The sequence below is a fragment of the Electrona antarctica genome, assembly GCF_951216825.1.
Source record: "Electrona antarctica genome assembly, chromosome: 12".
NCBI lineage: Eukaryota > Metazoa > Chordata > Actinopteri > Myctophiformes > Myctophidae > Electrona > Electrona antarctica.
In genome coordinates this window covers 40637864-40656918 of record NC_136793.1, presented here as the reverse complement: position 1 = coordinate 40656918, position 19055 = coordinate 40637864, and the positions used below count along the sequence as shown (strand labels likewise).

At 42.3% G+C, this 19055-nt stretch overlaps 1 protein-coding gene across 2 annotated transcripts; it reads left to right on the top strand.

Moving 5' to 3' along the window:
- The first annotated feature begins 949 nt into the window (after positions 1-949).
- tor2a (torsin family 2, member A) lies at positions 950-8376 on the top strand. 2 transcript variants are annotated; one of them, XM_079515684.1, is made up of 5 exons: positions 950-1111; positions 1700-1965; positions 3561-3736; positions 3897-4021; positions 5818-8376. In XM_079515684.1, the coding sequence occupies exons 1-5, from the start codon at positions 991-993 to the stop codon at positions 6060-6062; spliced, it is 933 nt and encodes a 310-aa protein (XP_079371810.1). In that variant the 5' UTR covers positions 950-990; the 3' UTR covers positions 6063-8376. The 2 variants fall into 2 exon arrangements, with proteins under 2 accessions (XP_079371810.1, XP_079371809.1); XM_079515683.1 differs by having other exon boundaries at positions 3894-4021.
- The last annotated feature ends 10679 nt before the right edge of the window (positions 8377-19055 follow it).

Sequence of the window (19055 nt, the reverse complement as noted above, 5' to 3'; positions counted from 1 at the left end):
GCTTGTACATCTGCTATCTTCACTATTTTGTAATTTTTATAATCGTAATCAAAGGCAAAGGTTTGAAATGATTACGATATTGATTTGATGTCATATTCAGCCGCCTAGCCTCGGTCCCAGCCTTACTCATCCGCGAATATTCAGCCCTATAGTAACGTGTAGTGCTAACAATTTACATTAATAGTTGCGCATGAGGCATTATAAGCACATTTGTAAGACTATTATAAGCGCTTCATAATGTTTTAATAGGCCTATAACATCCAGTATGACCATGTTATGAGGCTGTTGGCTACCACTATGCTGAATATATTCAAGACATTACAAGCCGTGAAAACCAAGAACACCTACTGATATTTTTGAATGGTTGTGAATATAAATTATGTTGGGTCATGAATTAAGCAGTCTTGTGTTTTTGGTTGTGGAAGTGGGTATGCAGAAGAAATATGGATTTGGTTTTGTATTTGTTATTCATTCAATGCACATTAATTGAGTGAGTCTGGGTTTGTATCTGAAAAATAAACAAATGTTATTATGACTACTTTACATTGAGTTTCCATACATAAATGGTTTATCTTGTAAATGTGTCATTTTCTTCACTCTGTTACATTTTTAAAATATATGACTTCATGAATGTACATCATGCCAATAATAATAAAATATTCAAGCATTTATAGGCCTATATATATTCAGCACTACAATGGTATGCTCAAGTATTTGTAGCCTATTCTTTTATTTATTTATTTTTCCATAGAACACAAAAAACTGGGTGATTTTCTGGACTGTGACGTGTCTTTAACGACAACGCCACGCCGTTGAGTCATTATCAGGCATTGTGGGAATTGTAGTTCCATTGACATTTTGCGTCATGTTGCAAAATGACATCCTGCAATAGAAAAACTACAAATTAAAACTGACCTTCCGTCAACTTCCGTCAAGACGTCAACTCGCATTTCCTTGAGCCACTGGCTGGCCAGCACAGAGTAATCCGAAATGTTGTCCATTCGGACTCTGTTGTTTTTATCAATCGTTAACTCGGCTCGTTGTGTTTTAAAGGAAATTTACTGCACAATATCTGATAGTTGTGCCTGCGATTTTAAGCCGGATATAAGAGGTAGGACAAAACGAATGCATATGAACTAAGTGTATATTGAATTGTAAAATGTCCACTGTTAGCTTGCATGCTAATGGCCATATAATAAGCCATACAGTAAGTTTACTCTATGGCTCTGGACTGGCGTTAGCTAACTTGCTTTGACGAATATTTGTCATATTTCACGTGCAGTTTCGTGTTTGATTTGTATGAATGGCGATGAAGCTAGATATTATGCAATTTAAATAAATCTGTAAGGCTTATTGTTGTGTTTAGATAGATAGCAAATGTGTTTAGTTTTATACAGTACTACACATGTAAACACCAGAGATACAACCCCCAACAGTTTACTGTACATATACGTTTTATTGCTACTATAGTGTTGATGATGTCTTGTATATCATTGTATGTCTTAATTAATTTAATACACAGGACCACAATGGAAACAACCCTTTATAGGGCTTTTTGTGTTTTCATTTTAGCACCATTGTATAATTGATCGTCCCACTACTATTTGCAAACTGTTAATAATGTATTACTAACTAAAAGTATAACTTTCATATGACCACATTATGCCTCTAATATGGCCTCTTTTCCTGTCAACTATAGGCTTGGAATGGGACCTCTACAAGAATCTCTATGGACAACATCTAGTCCAGGACATTGTGTCTGAGGAGGTGGCCAAGTTCCTTAAAAACAAGAATCCTGCAAGTCCTCTTGTGCTCTCCTTCCATGGCTCCTCGGGGACGGGCAAGACCATGGTCAGCACCATGCTGGGAAGGTACCTTTATGGCGCAGCCATGGACAGCCCTTATGTGCACCAGTTTGTGCCCACTCTTCATTTCCCCATGAGGGACAAATTGAAAGAGTACAGGGTAAGTATCATAATTATGTCTTACTCTAATTATTTCGTTTTTAAAATAGTTTGTCTCTAATAAAAGACCCATAAGGGTCCATTTGGTTCCATTTGTACACTCGTGAGTTACAGACCCATAAGGGTCCATTTGGTTCCTAACTATCATTTAGCTGGGGACCCCCTGGAACTGCCTCAAGGACCCCTAGGGGTCCCTGGACCCCACTTTGGGAACCATTGAGTTAATATTCTGTATTGTTCAATAGCAAGGTGTTTTAATCCCGTCTGTGTGCTTGAATTTCACTGTATTCCTGTGTAGTGGTGCTGTTGCAGCAGGTGAAAGACCACAATTTGCAACACTAGATTTATTTTTAATGGAATGAATCTAGAGTTGCAATACCCTCCATTGACAGTCAATTGATCCAAATCGATTTTCCGATCTGCTTGTACTCACAAACATTGCAGTTGGGCAAGCTTGAATTTTCCTCTTTCAATCTGCAAAGCATTTGTTTCATAGAAATCCACCGTAGACATGTTATGCGCTACTTTATCCTAAGAAATTTCGTGCCGTGATATATATATTTTTTAAGTGTTGGAGTATGGAAGCACTCGTTTTTATTAACGGGTAGTGCTGCTAACCTCCTGCATTGTGTGCAAATTCGAAACCGGTGGTACGCAGGGCCTTTCAGTGACTTCGACGAGGGCTTATAACAGCTCATAACATGTCTACTAGGATGGAATTTTATTAAAGAGGAAAGAGGATAACTCGAGCTTGCCCTACAGCTGCAATGTTGGTGAGTTAACGTTGTTTAATACAAGCAGATCAGAAATTCTATTTGGATCAATGGGGTGTCAATGAACTAAAAAACGTATCCTCAGTGATGTATCCCAAGGTCCTCAGGGTTTCGGGTCTCACAACATCATACCCCTCACTCGGGTGACCCAGCCGGGGTGATTAAGTCCCGACTTACGTCCCAGTAGCTACCCTCGATCAGTCCCATTAGGGAACTACTCTGCCGGTACTGGGCGGGCCATCCGGTACTGGGCGGGTACTAGGCGGGCCATCCGGCGCGTGGAGGGACTAGGCACTGTGGGTTGACTCCTGGCCGGCACCTCCTACGACTCACCAGGTCCACTCCTGCTCTCACCAGGTGCAGGTACTTCATTCGGGAGTGGTGGATTCTGCAGGCTCTACCGGCAGGGAAAAGGTGGTGCCGCTGGCTTGAATGGCCCTCCTAAAGGCCTCACGTGGGTTTTTTGGGCTTCCTCCTCACGGCGGACACAGGCTGGGGCGCTAACCCACCATGCACCCGGGTGCCATCTACATTCTGGCTGTCAACCATCTCTCGGGTGGTCACCAGACTATTCCCGGTTGTCACATAGTCTATTCCTATGAGTCACTATAAATAAATCTAGCTTTGCAAATTGTGGCTAGGTATTACACTGTCCAGATAGTTGTTCGCCAACCAAGTGTTCACACGAGTTGAAACTCTGTTGTTTTTGATAAGTAATAATATTGCGCAAAGGAGTATAAATTAAGCAAGACAATAGTAAGCTCTTGGTGTGCAATAATAATCTGATAAATTGACAAGCAACGTGTATCTCTTCCTTTTCCAGATAGAGCTGAAAGACTGGGTGGAGGAGAGTCTGACCGAATGTGCACGGTCTGTGTTCATCTTTGACGAGATGGAGAAAATGCCACCAGGGCTCATCGACATCCTGGCACCATACCTGGGGCCCGATCACGTTGTTTTCCAAACCAACTACCGCAAGGCCATCTACATCTTCATCAGGTATTATAGACAGATTATATTGATAGACTTCTTTTGTCCACTTTTCTACCCCCCCCCCCCCACCACCCTCCCTTCTTTTAAACTGTTTCTTCTCTGATACAACTTAATAGGATTTTATATAGATTTGTATTTAGTGTGTGTGCATGTGTATCTCCAGCAGCACTGGGGAAGAGGTGATCAACAAATTGGCAATGGAGTACCGCAAGGCTGGTCGGGAGAGAGAGGAGATCAAGCTGGTAGACCTGGAGGAGGCCATCTCGAGGTCGCTTTACAACAGCACTACAAGTAAGTAACATGACTTTAAAATGTGCTGTGAAATATATACATTTAAGAATGTTACACTTAAGGTGCATTTATGATGCAGTTGAAATAGAGTAGTCCAGTCTAGTTATTGTGAAAGCCACAACAAAGTATCTTACCGTCTCTCTATACAAACAGTGCCAACACAAACCTTAAACGCCATTAACCATAAAGAGACCATATGAAGTAAACGACACATTATGACGTACATTTTCCCTGTATTGTACTGTCAATGCGTTTACTAAACAAACTTTGAACTAAAGACAAACATTTCACATGTGTATAAGAGGGGCTAGCGCCCCTCAAAAGATATTATAAAGTGTACAGCATATTGCTAATAATGTACTTACGTCCACTGGCCAATAAGGGACCACCATTCTTACGCCGACATACATACATACCCAGCCGATCACCAAGCGTACCTTAGTTACGTAATCAATAATGGCGGTCCCTTATTGGCTGGTGGACAACACCGACATACATACATACTTATTGGCCGGTGGACAACACCGACATACATACCCAGCCGATCTGCCAGTCCGATATGAGGACCGTTACCCATACAAAACCCGAGGACCCCGAGAAATGCTGACACATTATTATGAGTTGTACATTTTTAAGTAAGACTTCTTTCTTACCTAAACGTAGTCCGCTGTTGGTGTATGGTGCTGCAGCCACTTTATTCTGTTGTAGGCTATAATTTCGGGGAAACTTTAATTGTTAGGTCAAAGACTGTAGCATTGACCCCTCCATAGTGCCAGCTACTAACAATCATTTTAATTATTTATTTGTTTACTCTGTGTGGAACCTTCATGTCTTTATTGATGCACACATCCAAAGCACAATGTCACTGTCTTGATGATATTAATTGCTTTGCAAACAGTTCATTAGAACTTGAAAACGTTTTTCCAGTAATTTGTTCCCAAGCATCTCAGCCCGGTAATCTTCCATGGCATGTCCAGTGGAAATTTCAATCATTCTTTTGATATACAATGGCACAGAAAGAATCATTGACGAGTGACACATACCGGTATATGTTTCCCTTATAAATACAATGACCAACATCCGGGTATGAACTAAAGGGAATAACTTCCCAACTTGCACATTTCTTTGAAATCAGCAGTCCAGTTTTTGTCTGGCACATTATTTATTTATTTTACATATCTCTGCTGTTCGAAAATACTATATATTAATGTTAGAAATTACTTTTAGAAATGTCAAACGTATATTAATTATTTCACAATAATATTACACTTTTTAAATTTGTGAATTAATAATCGCAGAGCAATTGTTACTCAATGCTATGGGATACATAGTAGCCAATTAGGCACCTGTCCATCATGCTTGTGGTATCTATTTATAGTACTGACTAACCAACAAAACATAGTTCTGCTTGTGGTGATGCAGACTGGAGAAAAATGCTGAGGCACTCTGTCTTCAGGTGATGAAATTATAGATTTATTGCTGAGCAAGGCAACAGAGAATGACCAACACGTTTTGAGGGCTTGGAGGGTCACGCACATGTATTAGAATATTGCATTGTTTTGTAACATGTTTGTCCTAGTGATCACTACCTGCCACCGTACATTTCAATGTGTTCAAAGAGTTGTCTGTATAATATAGCCTATTTACTTTGGTTGCACTGTGATGTAGTGACTAGTGACTCCTTTTTTATATTCCTTGCCCCCGCCGTTTTCATATGGAGAGGTAGGGCACCTTGTCGTTGTTGTTATTGGGCAATACTGAACTAACATTACACCCCCCCCCCCCCCCCTCTTCAGGTGGCTTCTACCACTCCAACATCATCATGGAGAAGCTAATCAAACGCTATGTTCCCTTCCTGCCCCTCAGCCGGCGGCATGTGGAGCGCTGTGTCCACAGAGAGCTGTGTCAACGGGGCTGGTGTGGGCGCAATGATGTAGTAGAGGCTGTAGGGGGAGACATGCTCTACACACCTGCTGAAGGACAGTACTTCTCCAGTACTGGATGCAAGGCCATCCCAGCCAAAATCAACCTTTTCCTGTAAGCTGAGAAGAATTGTGGTTGTAGCACAATACGCAAATCGAAAGGAAAGTGTTTTTCCGCAAACGAGGTTGAGGAGAACCAGTTGTTGATTTGTAACTGATCCCATCCACTGCATCCATTACCTCTTCCTGCTCCTCCTCCACTGAGAGGTTCGAGCATAGAGTCAACAACAGTGCAGTGCAGTGCCTCTGGAGGTGATGGGAAATATGTGTCTTAGTCAGGGTGGACACTTGGGTGGGCCCTTCTGGATACAACATGGTTTTTCTAACCACAAAGGCAATCGCCTAAATAGACCCAAAGGTGCCAGGGCTATACCAGATAATGTGTGGCAATTTAAAAGTTTTTCAATTAAAATTTATATATATTTTTTCTTTAAGCAATTTGGAGTGCAAACCAGTCTTTCTTTTTCATCCTTTACTATTTTAAGGATCCAGCACCTGTTTTTCTGGTATGATCGCAAGTTGAGCGCATTATATCTTATCGATGTGATGTGATGTGAGGGTGCGGTCTAGCCAACACCAGCTCGGGACCCCGGAATTGCCGCCCTCCACATCCTCCTGTCTAGTATCAGGATCGTGAGCTCTGCACATCTACGTAGGTGGTGCACTGTACCAAAATGTAATACAATACAATGATTCTATGTCTGATAAATAGAGGACAGGCAGACAGCTGGATAGAGTCCGACATGACAGCAACAAGAGACGATATTCCCTGATGCTATTGTCCAGTAGTCCTGCTCATGTTCAGCTAGAATTTTCTTTGCGAACTTGTGGTGGTGAGTGTGGGCCGTTGGGAGGCGGCATAGAGGCTGTTGTTCCATGGTTATCATTAGTGGATAGCCTCACACTGTTAGCTGGAAAACAGTGGCTGCCAGTCTGTTTTTATTGAGTCAGAACTGACCTTTGGCTAAAGGATGGTGAAAGGGAACCAGGGTCTAAGGCTTCCTGTAAGTAAAATGTAAAATTGGCACACGGATGGTGTTGTAACACATTAAAATCCAAGTCTAGAAACTACTTGGAAGAGGAAAACAGGAAAAGTTGGATTTTTACTTGAAAATATTGAGTTCATCCAAAATGACTCCCCTACCATTAGGTGGCAGTAAAGACTCATTTTAGTCCATACAGTGAAAAAGTTAAGGAGACTTCATTATCAGCTTGTTCCGTTTTACATTGAATCAATTTTGTGTTATTTTAGTTATAATTTTGTTATATATTTTTGCTTTATATGTGATTTGTTATGTAAATATAAGATAAGGCAAATTAATATTGTGCACTTTACTGCTTAGATTTACACTCCTGCGTTTGTATAGGTAAACTATTCAAATGCGACTAGATTTTCATCTTCATAATCACAAAATAGAATTTCTAGAAGTCTGAGCAATGAACAATGTTACACAATACACACCATACTGTATGTGCCTAAAGAAAGATGTGTCTTAAAGAAATTGTAATTGTATGTACAAAGTACATTTCCTGTCAGTTTTCATTGTTTAAAATATATATTTTTAAATTGCTATGAATTTCTTACAGGAGAGACCTGGCCTAGTTAGCAGCCATATAAAAACGAATGATTGCATTTGATGGTATACTGTATACAGCATTTGGGCAGGAATTAAAGAAAGCTGGAGGAAGGAATTAAATTTGAGTTTTACGTTTCCCAAGCATGAATGATCTTCTTCCAGACCTCACTCACATACACTAAAGTGACAGGACAAGTCATATGATATGACTCATATCATATCATTTGTCTTTACATATCCCAGGCTCTCAAGACAATCTGTCAGCACCACTGCCTAAATCATGTAGTGTTGTTGTTAGTAGGAATAAACACAGAAACACCCAGGAGGAAGTGGACTAAGACCGGGGAGGAGACAAAAGGGAAAATTGCTGTGTTCTGACTATAAGAAGTTTGTTTTAGCCTGTTGCTGGAAGAGCGATTACCTCACAGCTAAGTGTAATGAGTTTAACAATGTTTACATGAACAGTCACAGGAATTAAAGTCAATTTAGAAAACATTCCTGTGATTGACAACTTACCTGGGAACAACTAAATCTGCCTGATGAACAAACTTGGATTTTATTTTATATACTGATACCATTTATTTTACATGAAATTGCCGTACAATGGCAGTCTTTGGGTGATTCAGATGTGAAGATGCCATTATGTCCATCCCCATTTCAATAAGCCACAACTTGGAGCCATTGCCAATTTTCAATTAATTCTTGAATATTGCGATGTCAGTATTATAGTCATTATTTTTTTTAACTTGCTAGGTTTTTGTTTGCCACTGAATTAAACATCCATGAAGTACTAAAAGTGTTTTGTAGTTTTATTTCTTGCAATCTAACAAATAAGGTCAGCTATTATAACCGTACCACTTTCAGATGGACCATGCTGATTTGTACAGTATATAGAGGAAGCAGGTTTGAATACGACCTCCTTTGGAATTACCCTGTCTCTCCAGCTCTTTAATGAACAGAAATCACGCCTGTGTGAAGTGAGGGGCGATCTTTGTATACATCGTCATACATGATCTCATTCCGGCCAATCAGAAATTGCGTCCTCACCTTCGTCTTCAATGTTTGTGTTACGCAATGTTTGTGTTTACACGAACACTCAAACCTGTCCATTCATTGTCGATGGGATCTAATGTTTGTGTAGGACAAAGTTTGTGTTAGCACTATACACTAAAAGCTGGACATAGGAGGGGCTATCGCCCCTCAAAAATAAACAACATACATTTGGTGGGTTGCCAATTGGAAAGGGTACCCATTTATCCTAAATGAATAGGGTTCCAGATTTTGTTTTATTATTGTCTCCACCAGGCTGAAGGCAGGGGGAGAGACTAGAGTATGTTTTGCACTCCGTGTGCGTCCGTCTGTTACCAGCTAATCTCCTGCACCGTTAACCCGGTCGATGCCAAGTTTTTCCCCAAATTTTCCAGAACGGCCTGTTATAGCGCCACCATGAGGCTGACTTTTTTGACACATTTTTTGATATTACTCCTCCAGATTCTGTCCAAAAATCCCGCAAATCGTTACACAGTATCTCTATATTTTCCCGATATTTCATATTCCACCCTAATTGGCTAACACCCCCCCCCCCAACCCGTCATTTGTTTTATTACCAGGCCGAAGGCATGGGGAGAGAGTATGTTTTGCACTCTGTCCGTGTGTGTGTGTGAGAGTGTGTCCCTCCGTCCGTCTGTTACCAGCTAATCTCCGGCATCGTTAACCCGGTCACACACACTCCATGGATGCCAACGATGAACCTCTGCCCCACATTTTCCAGAACGGCCTGTTATAGCGCCACCAGGAGGCCGACCTTTTAAAAACAATTGTTTCGATATTACTCCTCCAGATTCTGTCCAAAAATCCTGCAAATCGTTACACACTATCTCAGTCATGTGTTCAAGACGGATCTGTCCGATATTTCATATTCCATCCTAATTGGCTAACATTGGCTTTAAAAGTTTGCAGGATTGGCCCGTTTTGAACAAAAAGCCTCAAATCATGAACGCAGCGTGCAATTTATGTGAAATCTTTCACTGACTTTCCTACTAGGCTGAGGAATATATCCCACCCTTTTCACATTGGCCTGTTATAGCGCCACCAACATTTTTGGAACAAAATGCCTCAAATCATCCAATTGCCATCCAAGGCGTAAGAAGAAATGGCACCCTTTTCACATTGGCCTATTATAGCGCCACCAGAAGTCCACAACCTGACTTGCCCTGGTGGAGACCTGTGCCCCGAGGGGCACTTTATCTTGTTTCATCACTTCCTATTTCTCTTGTTTCTCCGGTAGGAGTTCTCTCTGTCTTGATTGGATACAATTTTGCTAAAAAGCTGGTGAGACAATGAGACCCATGTTACTGAACTATGAACTATACAGCAATCATTGCTATCACAATATAGAGCTATTTTAACACTTAACCAAATCTGAGGGTACACTCAGAGTTAAATTAACATTTAAGATGTTAACTGCTCTTAACTGTGTTTAGGTGTAACAGCCACTTTAGCAATTCAGTAGAGCAAAAAAGTGGCTACTCAATACTGGGATCTATCAGCTACTGTGGTCTGTGGGTAGAAAACATATCCTTGGCTGCAGGGTTTAGCTTGTGCCTGTGGCTGCATTTACAATTTACATGCACAATATTAATTTAATGTGGTTATGAGAATTTCATCAGTAAGACTGGTCATGAAAACACCTCCATGTCACTTCAATTAAGGTTACAATAATATGTTGATATGCCTGCTGGCCTCCATGCCTTGTGCCTTAGCAACAGATAAAGTTGGAGAAGGGAAAGGTATAAGGGAGCAATACAGTTGGGTGCCACCGATATTGTCCCTTATCATTTGACCCATTTAGGCCTGACCTCAAAATTTTAAAAAAAATCTTCTAAATCGATTTTTCAAAAATAGCAGACCTACAAGCTCGTAGCGCGCCACTCGGTGGCGCGCTATGAGCTTGTAGATCTGCTATTTTTCAATAGCTAAATTATAACAATGTTTAAAACACCAAAAGGGGTTCCCGCCCAAAATGGGTTAACTGTCCTTTTGCGCAGATCACGCAAAACTCAGCAAAAAGAAAAGGACAATATCGATGGCCTCCAACTGTATAATTTTAGTTTATGATGAGAAGAATTATTTGAAACTTTATTTTCTACTATTGATTGATTCACTTGATTGCATGTTTCTGTGTCATATTATCCATAATTATCCAGTGGCACTGACATTTAAATTGTATTCTTTGTAAAGACATATTTCACTATGCAAAAATGTATAGTGCATGAATAAAGTCATGCCATCCTACTATAAGAATCCATATTCCTATACTGAAACAGGTTTTCCAACTGTTTAATACATGTTGATGTGTAAAGGTCCATTCTAATTCAGAATGTTGTGCCCTGAGGCATTGTTTTTCGATACCCAGCACTAATGGATAATGTAATCTATACAGTTGTTATCAGTTGAGCAATGTTGGGCCCCTGCATGGGAAGAGAAGAAGACATGATTTGTAACATGACAGAGATCTGGTTCTGCTATCTCCTTTGACCAACAACAGGAAATTACAATTCTCTCCATCGGAAATGAACAGGTGTCAGAGGTGCGTGCGTGCATGTGTGCGCACACTTACTATACTGTAGGCTATGTATGTGAATGCATTTAAGGGCAGGTGTGTGTTTCAAATATATTATTTAGACATAAAAGCATCTGCTATGTAGCATCTAGCATCTGCTATGCCTACATTGTAAAATAGTTCCCATGTGCAAAGATGTGCAAATTCAGGGCCTGTTCAAAAATACGATGACCAATACCACCACCACAGCCATGTATTTTGTCACATGTCACACCAGGCCATCATCAGCTCTTGACTGATAACCAGGGTAGTCCACCAACCAAAGTGACTAAAAAAATCTATACAAAATAATCACAAACCACTTATATAAGAATTGGACCTCTAAAATGATGGTTGCTTACTGGCCAAAGTGGCTGGTAAACATGCCAACCACCGTTCACATTTCCCCAGAAAGTAGTGTTAATCTCCCACCCTGCTGACCACGTTTGGTGGATATCACCTCATCTGACAGCTTTTGGAAATCCGTCACCCATCCTTGCATATATATGCCACATCTCTCTCCGGTGATGACTTCATTAGCTCACCCCCACCCGTGTGGCAGTGAGGAAGAGGAGGGGTTTGGAGGTCAGTGCTCTAAGAGGCCTCTTCACCCCAGCTGCCGTTGTTAAAGGAAGGGCTTTTCTGTTTCGCCATCCTTCTGGACAATGAAACACCCATATAATGCCAGGATGACCACTGGGGCCCCCCTTTCTCTCTCTCTCACTCTTCCCCATCTCTCTGTGGCCTGACCTCTGGGTCTGTGTTCACACGCTCCCTGCAGAACAGCTGGACCAGACTAGCCATTCTCTCTCTCTCTCTCTCTCTCTCTCTCTCTCTCTCTCTCTCTCTCTCTCTCTCTCTCTCTCTCTCTCTCACTCACTCACTCACTCACTCACTCACTCACTCACTCTGTCTTTCTGTCTCTCTCTAGACCTACATTGGACCACCTCCATCCCTACCTCACTTGCATCCTCTCTTGCTCTCTCTCTGTGTGTTACCAAGTCACAATGTCTCTGTAAACATCATTCAATTGTTCATCTCTCTTTTTAGCGCCTTTTACTTTCAAAAATATGTTACTTCCATCAAGTGACACAATCATGATGCGATCATCAGGCTTCAACATCACTATCAATCCCTTTGCTTTCACTTTCTCTCCTCTTTCTCTCTCTCCATCTTTCTACTTCCCATCACAAACTGGTGTAAAAAAAGAAGAAAAACGCCCCCCCCCCCCCCCCCCCCCATCCTAGCCCCCCTCCAGTGTCCTCCAACTAGCAACAATGGGACACTGCCCCCTTCTCCCCCTCCACATCTGTGAGTGCCCCTCTGTCTCCTTATTCTTCTCCCTAACCGCTCCATTATTGGGCCTCTTTCACTTGTAAATGTGGCCAGTGATACTTCTGATGGGTCTTTTATGCACACGGCCGGGGTCAGGGGAAAGGTAGGGGCCGGGGAGGGAGGGGTTGGATACAATGGCGGAGGGGTGGAAGGGAGTCTTGTGCATTTTTTTTTCGCGGGGCCAGAGTGTGAGGGGACAATTGTGACAAAGAGTTAAATCCTTTTTTGTGTGTGCAGTCATTTGGGACGGTTGGGCCGAGCTCAACACTTGCCTCTTGCCTGCATTCCTGCAGCCCTCCCTTTAGCAGAGCCACAGCCCTGCCCAGGACCGGCAGAGGCCCTAACGGACATCAGTTGAAAAGCACTCTCTCAAACAGGATGTATCATTTTCACTGCACCTGTGTCACTTTTGGTACATTTAGATACGTTTTGGTGGCAATTACATGTTTCTACGATATGAATCGATAACCTGATCTGCTGTATAACTCAAAATTGTGTTGGCCCTAAATTGATATCACAGATTTCTTGACAATGACATATCCGTTTGAGAGTACTTCATGAAACACATATGAAACAGGTACTGCTGGATCTCATTGATTGATTGATTTATTGAATGCTTTATTAGTCAGAAATGTACAAGGTAGGCCTGGGCCGGCTTAGCGGTCCAGGCACCTTGGCTGGTAATCCAGCATGACAGTGTGTCACGGGTTCGAGTCCCGATCCCCATTGCTGTGTGTCTTCCTTTCATTGTCAATGGCGTTTATTTACATATCTAGTTAATTTGGCTACTCCATGGAGAGCCATGTGTTCTTGATGTTCCTTGCTTATGTGGCAAGTATAAAGTTAGACTTATTCCACTCATCTCATTCCAGTTCTCATCCTTGCTAAGGTATAGGCTGGAACTGTGGCAAGGCTTGTGAGCGTAATGGCCAGAGCCTGGTACTGTCACTACCAATGTAATTTCCCTGAGTGAGGGGTTCATACTGTATTGTTCTGTGTAGCCCACCTGGGCTAAAGATGCGTGCAGTTATGATATGGCTTAGTTGTAAAGAGTTGAGACATTGGTCGCACCTATACACCGACAAAAATATCCTTGTATGTGCAAACTATAACTGGCAACACAAATAATTCAGATTGTGATTCTGACCTTACGCAGTGTGTGAGTTAGGGTCAACACTGCCTGCGAGCTCAGAGAAGCGAGTCAGCAGAGGAATGGCCTCCATGGTGTCATGGCTTGACCGGCGTTCCATGGGATTATATGTTATTTTAGTCTACTGGTTGGATCCCCCCGTACCCCCCACCCCCACCAGAGGGGTGGTCTCTGTGGTGATCGAGTCTCCGGGACAACAGGTGAACAAAGGGGACGCGGTGGGGGGAATGTGAGGGTGGTGAGAGAGAGTGGGGATGAAGGGTGACGAGAGGGGGGAGGGTGGTGTGGGGTCAGATTGACCTTGGCCTCTGTGCAGTGGTCAGCTGGGGTGCGAGGGCCACAGGCCGTGAAGGAGGAAGAGGATTGAGGATGAGGAGCATGAAGGGATAATGCCAGCGTCTTCAAACTTGAAGTGATTAATGACAGCGCACACAGGCATACATACACCCCCATTTCAAATCCTACTACACACACACACACACACACACACACACACACACACACACACACACACACACACACACACGTGCACAGACACACACACACACACACACACAGGCCACTATTTCAAATCCTACCACACACACACCACCCCATCTGACCTCTGAGAGCCTGCTGCTCAAACAGTGGGCCCTGGCACTTTGACATGGTCACTTTCCCAACCCTTCTGATTGATGACTGATTCCATTCCCACCCGCAAATTATGCTAATGCTGGGCAATGGGCATGTGAAGGAACGAAGGAACCGATGCTTCCCAGATCATCTCTTTTGCCGCCAATACATCATAAACCCAGTTTTCTATCCCTTAAAATGTGCATTTTAAAATATAGTTTCATGGCTTAGCTATATTTCATATAGGACATCGTACAGCAGATAGTGACAGGAAATATGTGTGGGAGAGAGAAGGGATGACATGTGACAAAGGTTGTGTGCAAGAGTCTAACTCAATGATTCGAGTCACCAGGACACCCCACGCTTCTCACATTTTCATACACTCTATATTCATATCGGCTCCAAGAGATAGTTATTCCCAAGATGTTTCCATTCACTGTTTACTAAGGGTTTTATCAACGCATCTCTGAACATCGTAACATGCAGTTTCTGAAAGAACTGAAATATCGCAGTGTTATGAAACAAATTATTTTACAAATATTATGAAGTACTTTTGCCGTCGATTACAAACATTATTGGACGACTGGACCATGGAAATGGCCCTACGGTTGCAATCTAACTTAAATCAAGATGTCGGCTGAGCAATAAGTGTTGCTTAAAATAAACAAACAACCTCATTGGTTCTGCAGGTTGATGATGTCACAGCGTCCCTGTAACCACAGCTGTAGCACGGTGGCACAGTATGTCTGCGACTGTCAGATCTTGGTGATGTTGAACAATGGTGCAGTGTGGAGAGATGGAGGATGGCGGGGTAGCATTGCTCTCGTTCGGGAACACAGGGGACATGGTTCCTCTCTGGTACCGATGGGGATGGAGGGATGGGTGGAGGCAGAGGGTGCTCAGTCCGAGATGGGCGCAGACATCCCTGGGCGTCTCTCAGTCATGTGTCTACAGCTAGTGAAAGCAGGGGAGAGAGGGCTAGCCAAGCAAACTGCGTCACACAACAAACACTGCAGCCAAAGAGTGCATACACACAAGCTATACACACGCGAAAATAGTGTTAACATACAGCTCGTAAACATACCAGCAGGCATACAAAAGAGCCATTCCTCATCCCCAGTGATTGAAGGCCAAACTTGACAGGCAACATTTGTGTTACGACCATTTTTTTTTGCAACAGTGTGTGCATGTGTATATACCGGTATGTGTGTTTTGTACAACAGAACTCACCAGTCAAACCCCACACTTGGAAATTGACATTTCTAGGAAGTGAAGGTTGACAATATGAGCATGTGGAATGGAGGGCGATGAAGCGAGGTGTTGGGGTGGTGCTGTGGGTCCATGTCATGAATACCGCTACCCTAAGAACAATGCACTGCAAAATAGACCCATATGGGCCAATTTGACACTCTCCGGGTAACATTTTGCAGTGTCGATATACCACTGCTTATACTGACTATGCACAAAATGACGTGCAGCATGCCAAGTGCAGATGACGAGCACACACACATGCAAATTCTACATTTTGTCACATATCGGCCTCTTGCGGGCATGATCGCCATGGCTCTCCGACATCCTTCTAGGTTTCTCAGACAACTCCTTCGGCCCTATCTAACGTTGCTACACACGACTAAAGGATGCTGCCGGAGGGATGAGGGAGGGAGAGAGGGAGGGAGGGAGGGCGCGATGTGACGTCAGCTCTGTGATGCTCCCACACCCCCTCCTCCGCCTGCGACCCAACCCCTCCCTCAGCTCCATCCTCCTTGCTCTTGCTCTGTGGTGGTGGTGGTGGTAGTGATGATGGTGGTGGTGTGTCACCCACCGTGATGACAGGGAGCCGCGGTCACGTGACCAGGGTTTTGGAGGGGACATGAAGGAGGAAATGAGTGACCCGGATCAGAACACAGCAGGACAAGACGGACGAGTAGCCAACTAGCGGCAGACCGGACCAGACCTGCTGATTGGCTAATGGAGGTCATGAAAGAGGAAAGAGCATGGGGCTGTGTACACACAGCGCCACAATCAGAGCTGTATTCTATACTATCTGTATTTCTCTCTCACACAATTCTCAGGCTGCAGGTGTATGTATGGTAGCTGAATGTTGTAGCTGAATGTATCTGCATTCTGCACTACCTGTGTTTCTCTCTTACACAATCCACATGGGTGCCCAATATCACCCTGTGCTTTCCTTTTCACAACTCTTAGAGTTACACCTGGATAAATTAACAGTGAGGATTGTACTGTGCACTGTGCAGGCACTGTGTGCTACAATTTACAATTTAGGCATTTAGCAGACGGTCTTAATCCAGAGCGACTTACATTAGGCAAGAACAAAAGCATGGGAATACATCACATATATAAAATGCATTTATCATGAAACATGCGTAAGCTAAGAACGTAACTAGAACATATCTATATAATGACACTATACATATAAACTATACATATATACTAACTATACTATGCTATACATATGTACTATGATGTGCTATGACTACATACAATGCAATTATTGTGCTGTCTACATGACATGCTATAAGTCTGTTTCAAATGCTATCTAAGTCTAAAAGTGCTATCTAAGGGGGTAGGATAAGTGCTATGGGCCATGATGGAGTCTGATGGAGTCTGCTACAGATACAGTTACGAATATAAGACCCTTATTTACATTTATTTTTGAGTAGCCTACTGAATCATTTGTCTGCAGAATTACAGCTTGCAAAAACATGTTTCATAGGTAGGCCCCTATGTGTAGAATTCAGGAATAAGGCCCTCTTTAAAATTAGGGGGGGGGGGGGGGGAGAGAGATTTGTGTTGAAAACGGACTCCACATAAGTCATATTTTATTGAGGATAAAGAAAGATATAATTGCAATTGTAGTTGTATGAATCATAACATGCAGACTGTAAAGGGGCAGGCAATACGTCTACCTTGTCAGTACATGCCAGCAAGGTTAAATGGTTGTAATGATCTCAAGTCATTACAAGTGTCTCCTAATTGCTTCCCTAAGATATCTTTCTCATCAATATTACTGTCAATACTGATCAATTGCTGGTCTAGGCATGCTGGACTCCATGAAACGCTTGTGCAGTAACATTTGCTGCCATTCAGTGTAATGAAGTAAAGCATTTAAACCTATATTGTTTACAAATTACGTTATTATTTTTGAGCAACCAATTTGAGGCAGGAATACAATAATGTGCACACTAGTATGTGTTAATTTACAGTCAGGATATTACTGTGTGTAAGTCAGTATAAAGGTCTGCTTTCTACAGTGTGTCTCATCTGTTGTGTATGAAATTCTCCTGTTGTCCTATATTCTGTAGGTCTCTGAACTATGTATGTCAATAATATGTTCATGTGGATTTCAGTGTGTCTCCACACCTTGTCATGAGGGACAAAATATTACATGAATGAAGTGATTCTGATTGTGATGTGAAGATTCCTTATTTCTGACTCTTTTTGATACAGAGACAGTCATGGCGGCAAGACTAACTATTCAGGAGAGGAGAAAAACTGTTTTTTTCACAGGCACAGGCAGACTCTTCACATAGCCTAGAGCATGTCTGAAATAACTGTCAGAGCTGAAATTGACATGTAAATACGAAATAAATGCTTAAACATGTAGCTAGGTGTAATGTTCGAGTCCACAGAAGTGAACCTTTCAAGCCTGTTTCCTCACTGTTTTCCGCAAGACATTACTCTATAAGCCATATCTCCAAAACTGGTGGGTCAAACTGAACAACCAATATGTCAATTTGAAGCTATATATGATTCCCTGCTTTCATATGACATGAAAAACAAAAAAAATAAACAAATTCAATGACTTGTCAGAAACGGTCACATTTGGTGTGGTTCTGTTCGAAACAAAAATAGTGGCTGACCAGTTCGATACGTTTCAACTTGGGTGGTGAGAGAGGAGACTGTAATCCACCATCACCATTATGAGATGTAATGATCTGTACAAACATGGCTGCTGAACTTCCAGATTCTATACTGCTTCCATACTCTTGGCAACATGCTGAGAGGGATTACAGAGAATGTTGGCAAGCTAAATGAGTCAGAGAAGACCAAAGCATCATTCAGAACTCAGATGATACTCTGGTGTGAAAATCAAACAGATCCCTGTCCCAAGCCAGGAGGACAACAATAGCTCTTATTTGGTGCACACAGTGTCATTGCCTAGGACCAATTCTCTTCTGATTACCATGGGCACATGCTGCACTGTAAAATCATCAGTGTTTATTTAACCATGAGCGTAAAAGAAAGACACTCACGGGGCTGTCTATAGGTTAATTTGTATACCCTCTGAGTTAAATTAAGACCAAGGATTTTTACTAGCCACAACCTGCTGGATTCTTTGAATTCCTGTCAATGCTGGGAGATGCCCATCCAACAATAGCCAAAATATTGAGAGAGACAGAGAGAGAGAGAGAGAGAGAGAGAGATCAACAAAATGTGACCCCTTCTCTCAAGATTGCTAACAAAAGTCAAACTGGATGGACTGATGGAGTCAAGATCAGTGGGGAAATCAAATGTTTTGTTTTTGAAGTTCTATTCTATAACTGAAGGCACTAAGTTATACAATAGTATAACAGTTGTCTCTGTACGTAGTTTTTTTTACATTTTAGTGCAATGTAGCTCTTCTTCTTCTCCTAAATTATGTGTTGCTTTCAACTATCAATTCAAAACAGATGAATAGCATGGTGGCTAACTGGCTACAGTTACCCTGCATAAACATTCACATCATCAGTTATGTTATGACGGAAGGAATTAAATA

Bases quoted from the DNA above. Each gene is read 5' to 3' on its own strand.
- tor2a (XM_079515683.1), top strand. From the start codon at position 991: ATGTTGTCCATTCGGACTCTGTTGTTTTTATCAATCGTTAACTCGGCT. The intron at 3,737-3,893 runs GTATTATAGACA...GTGTATCTCCAG, and splicing joins GCCATCTACATCTTCATCAG to CAGCACTGGGGAAGAGGTGA. The intron at 4,022-5,817 runs GTAAGTAACATG...CCCCCTCTTCAG, and splicing joins GCTTTACAACAGCACTACAA to GTGGCTTCTACCACTCCAAC.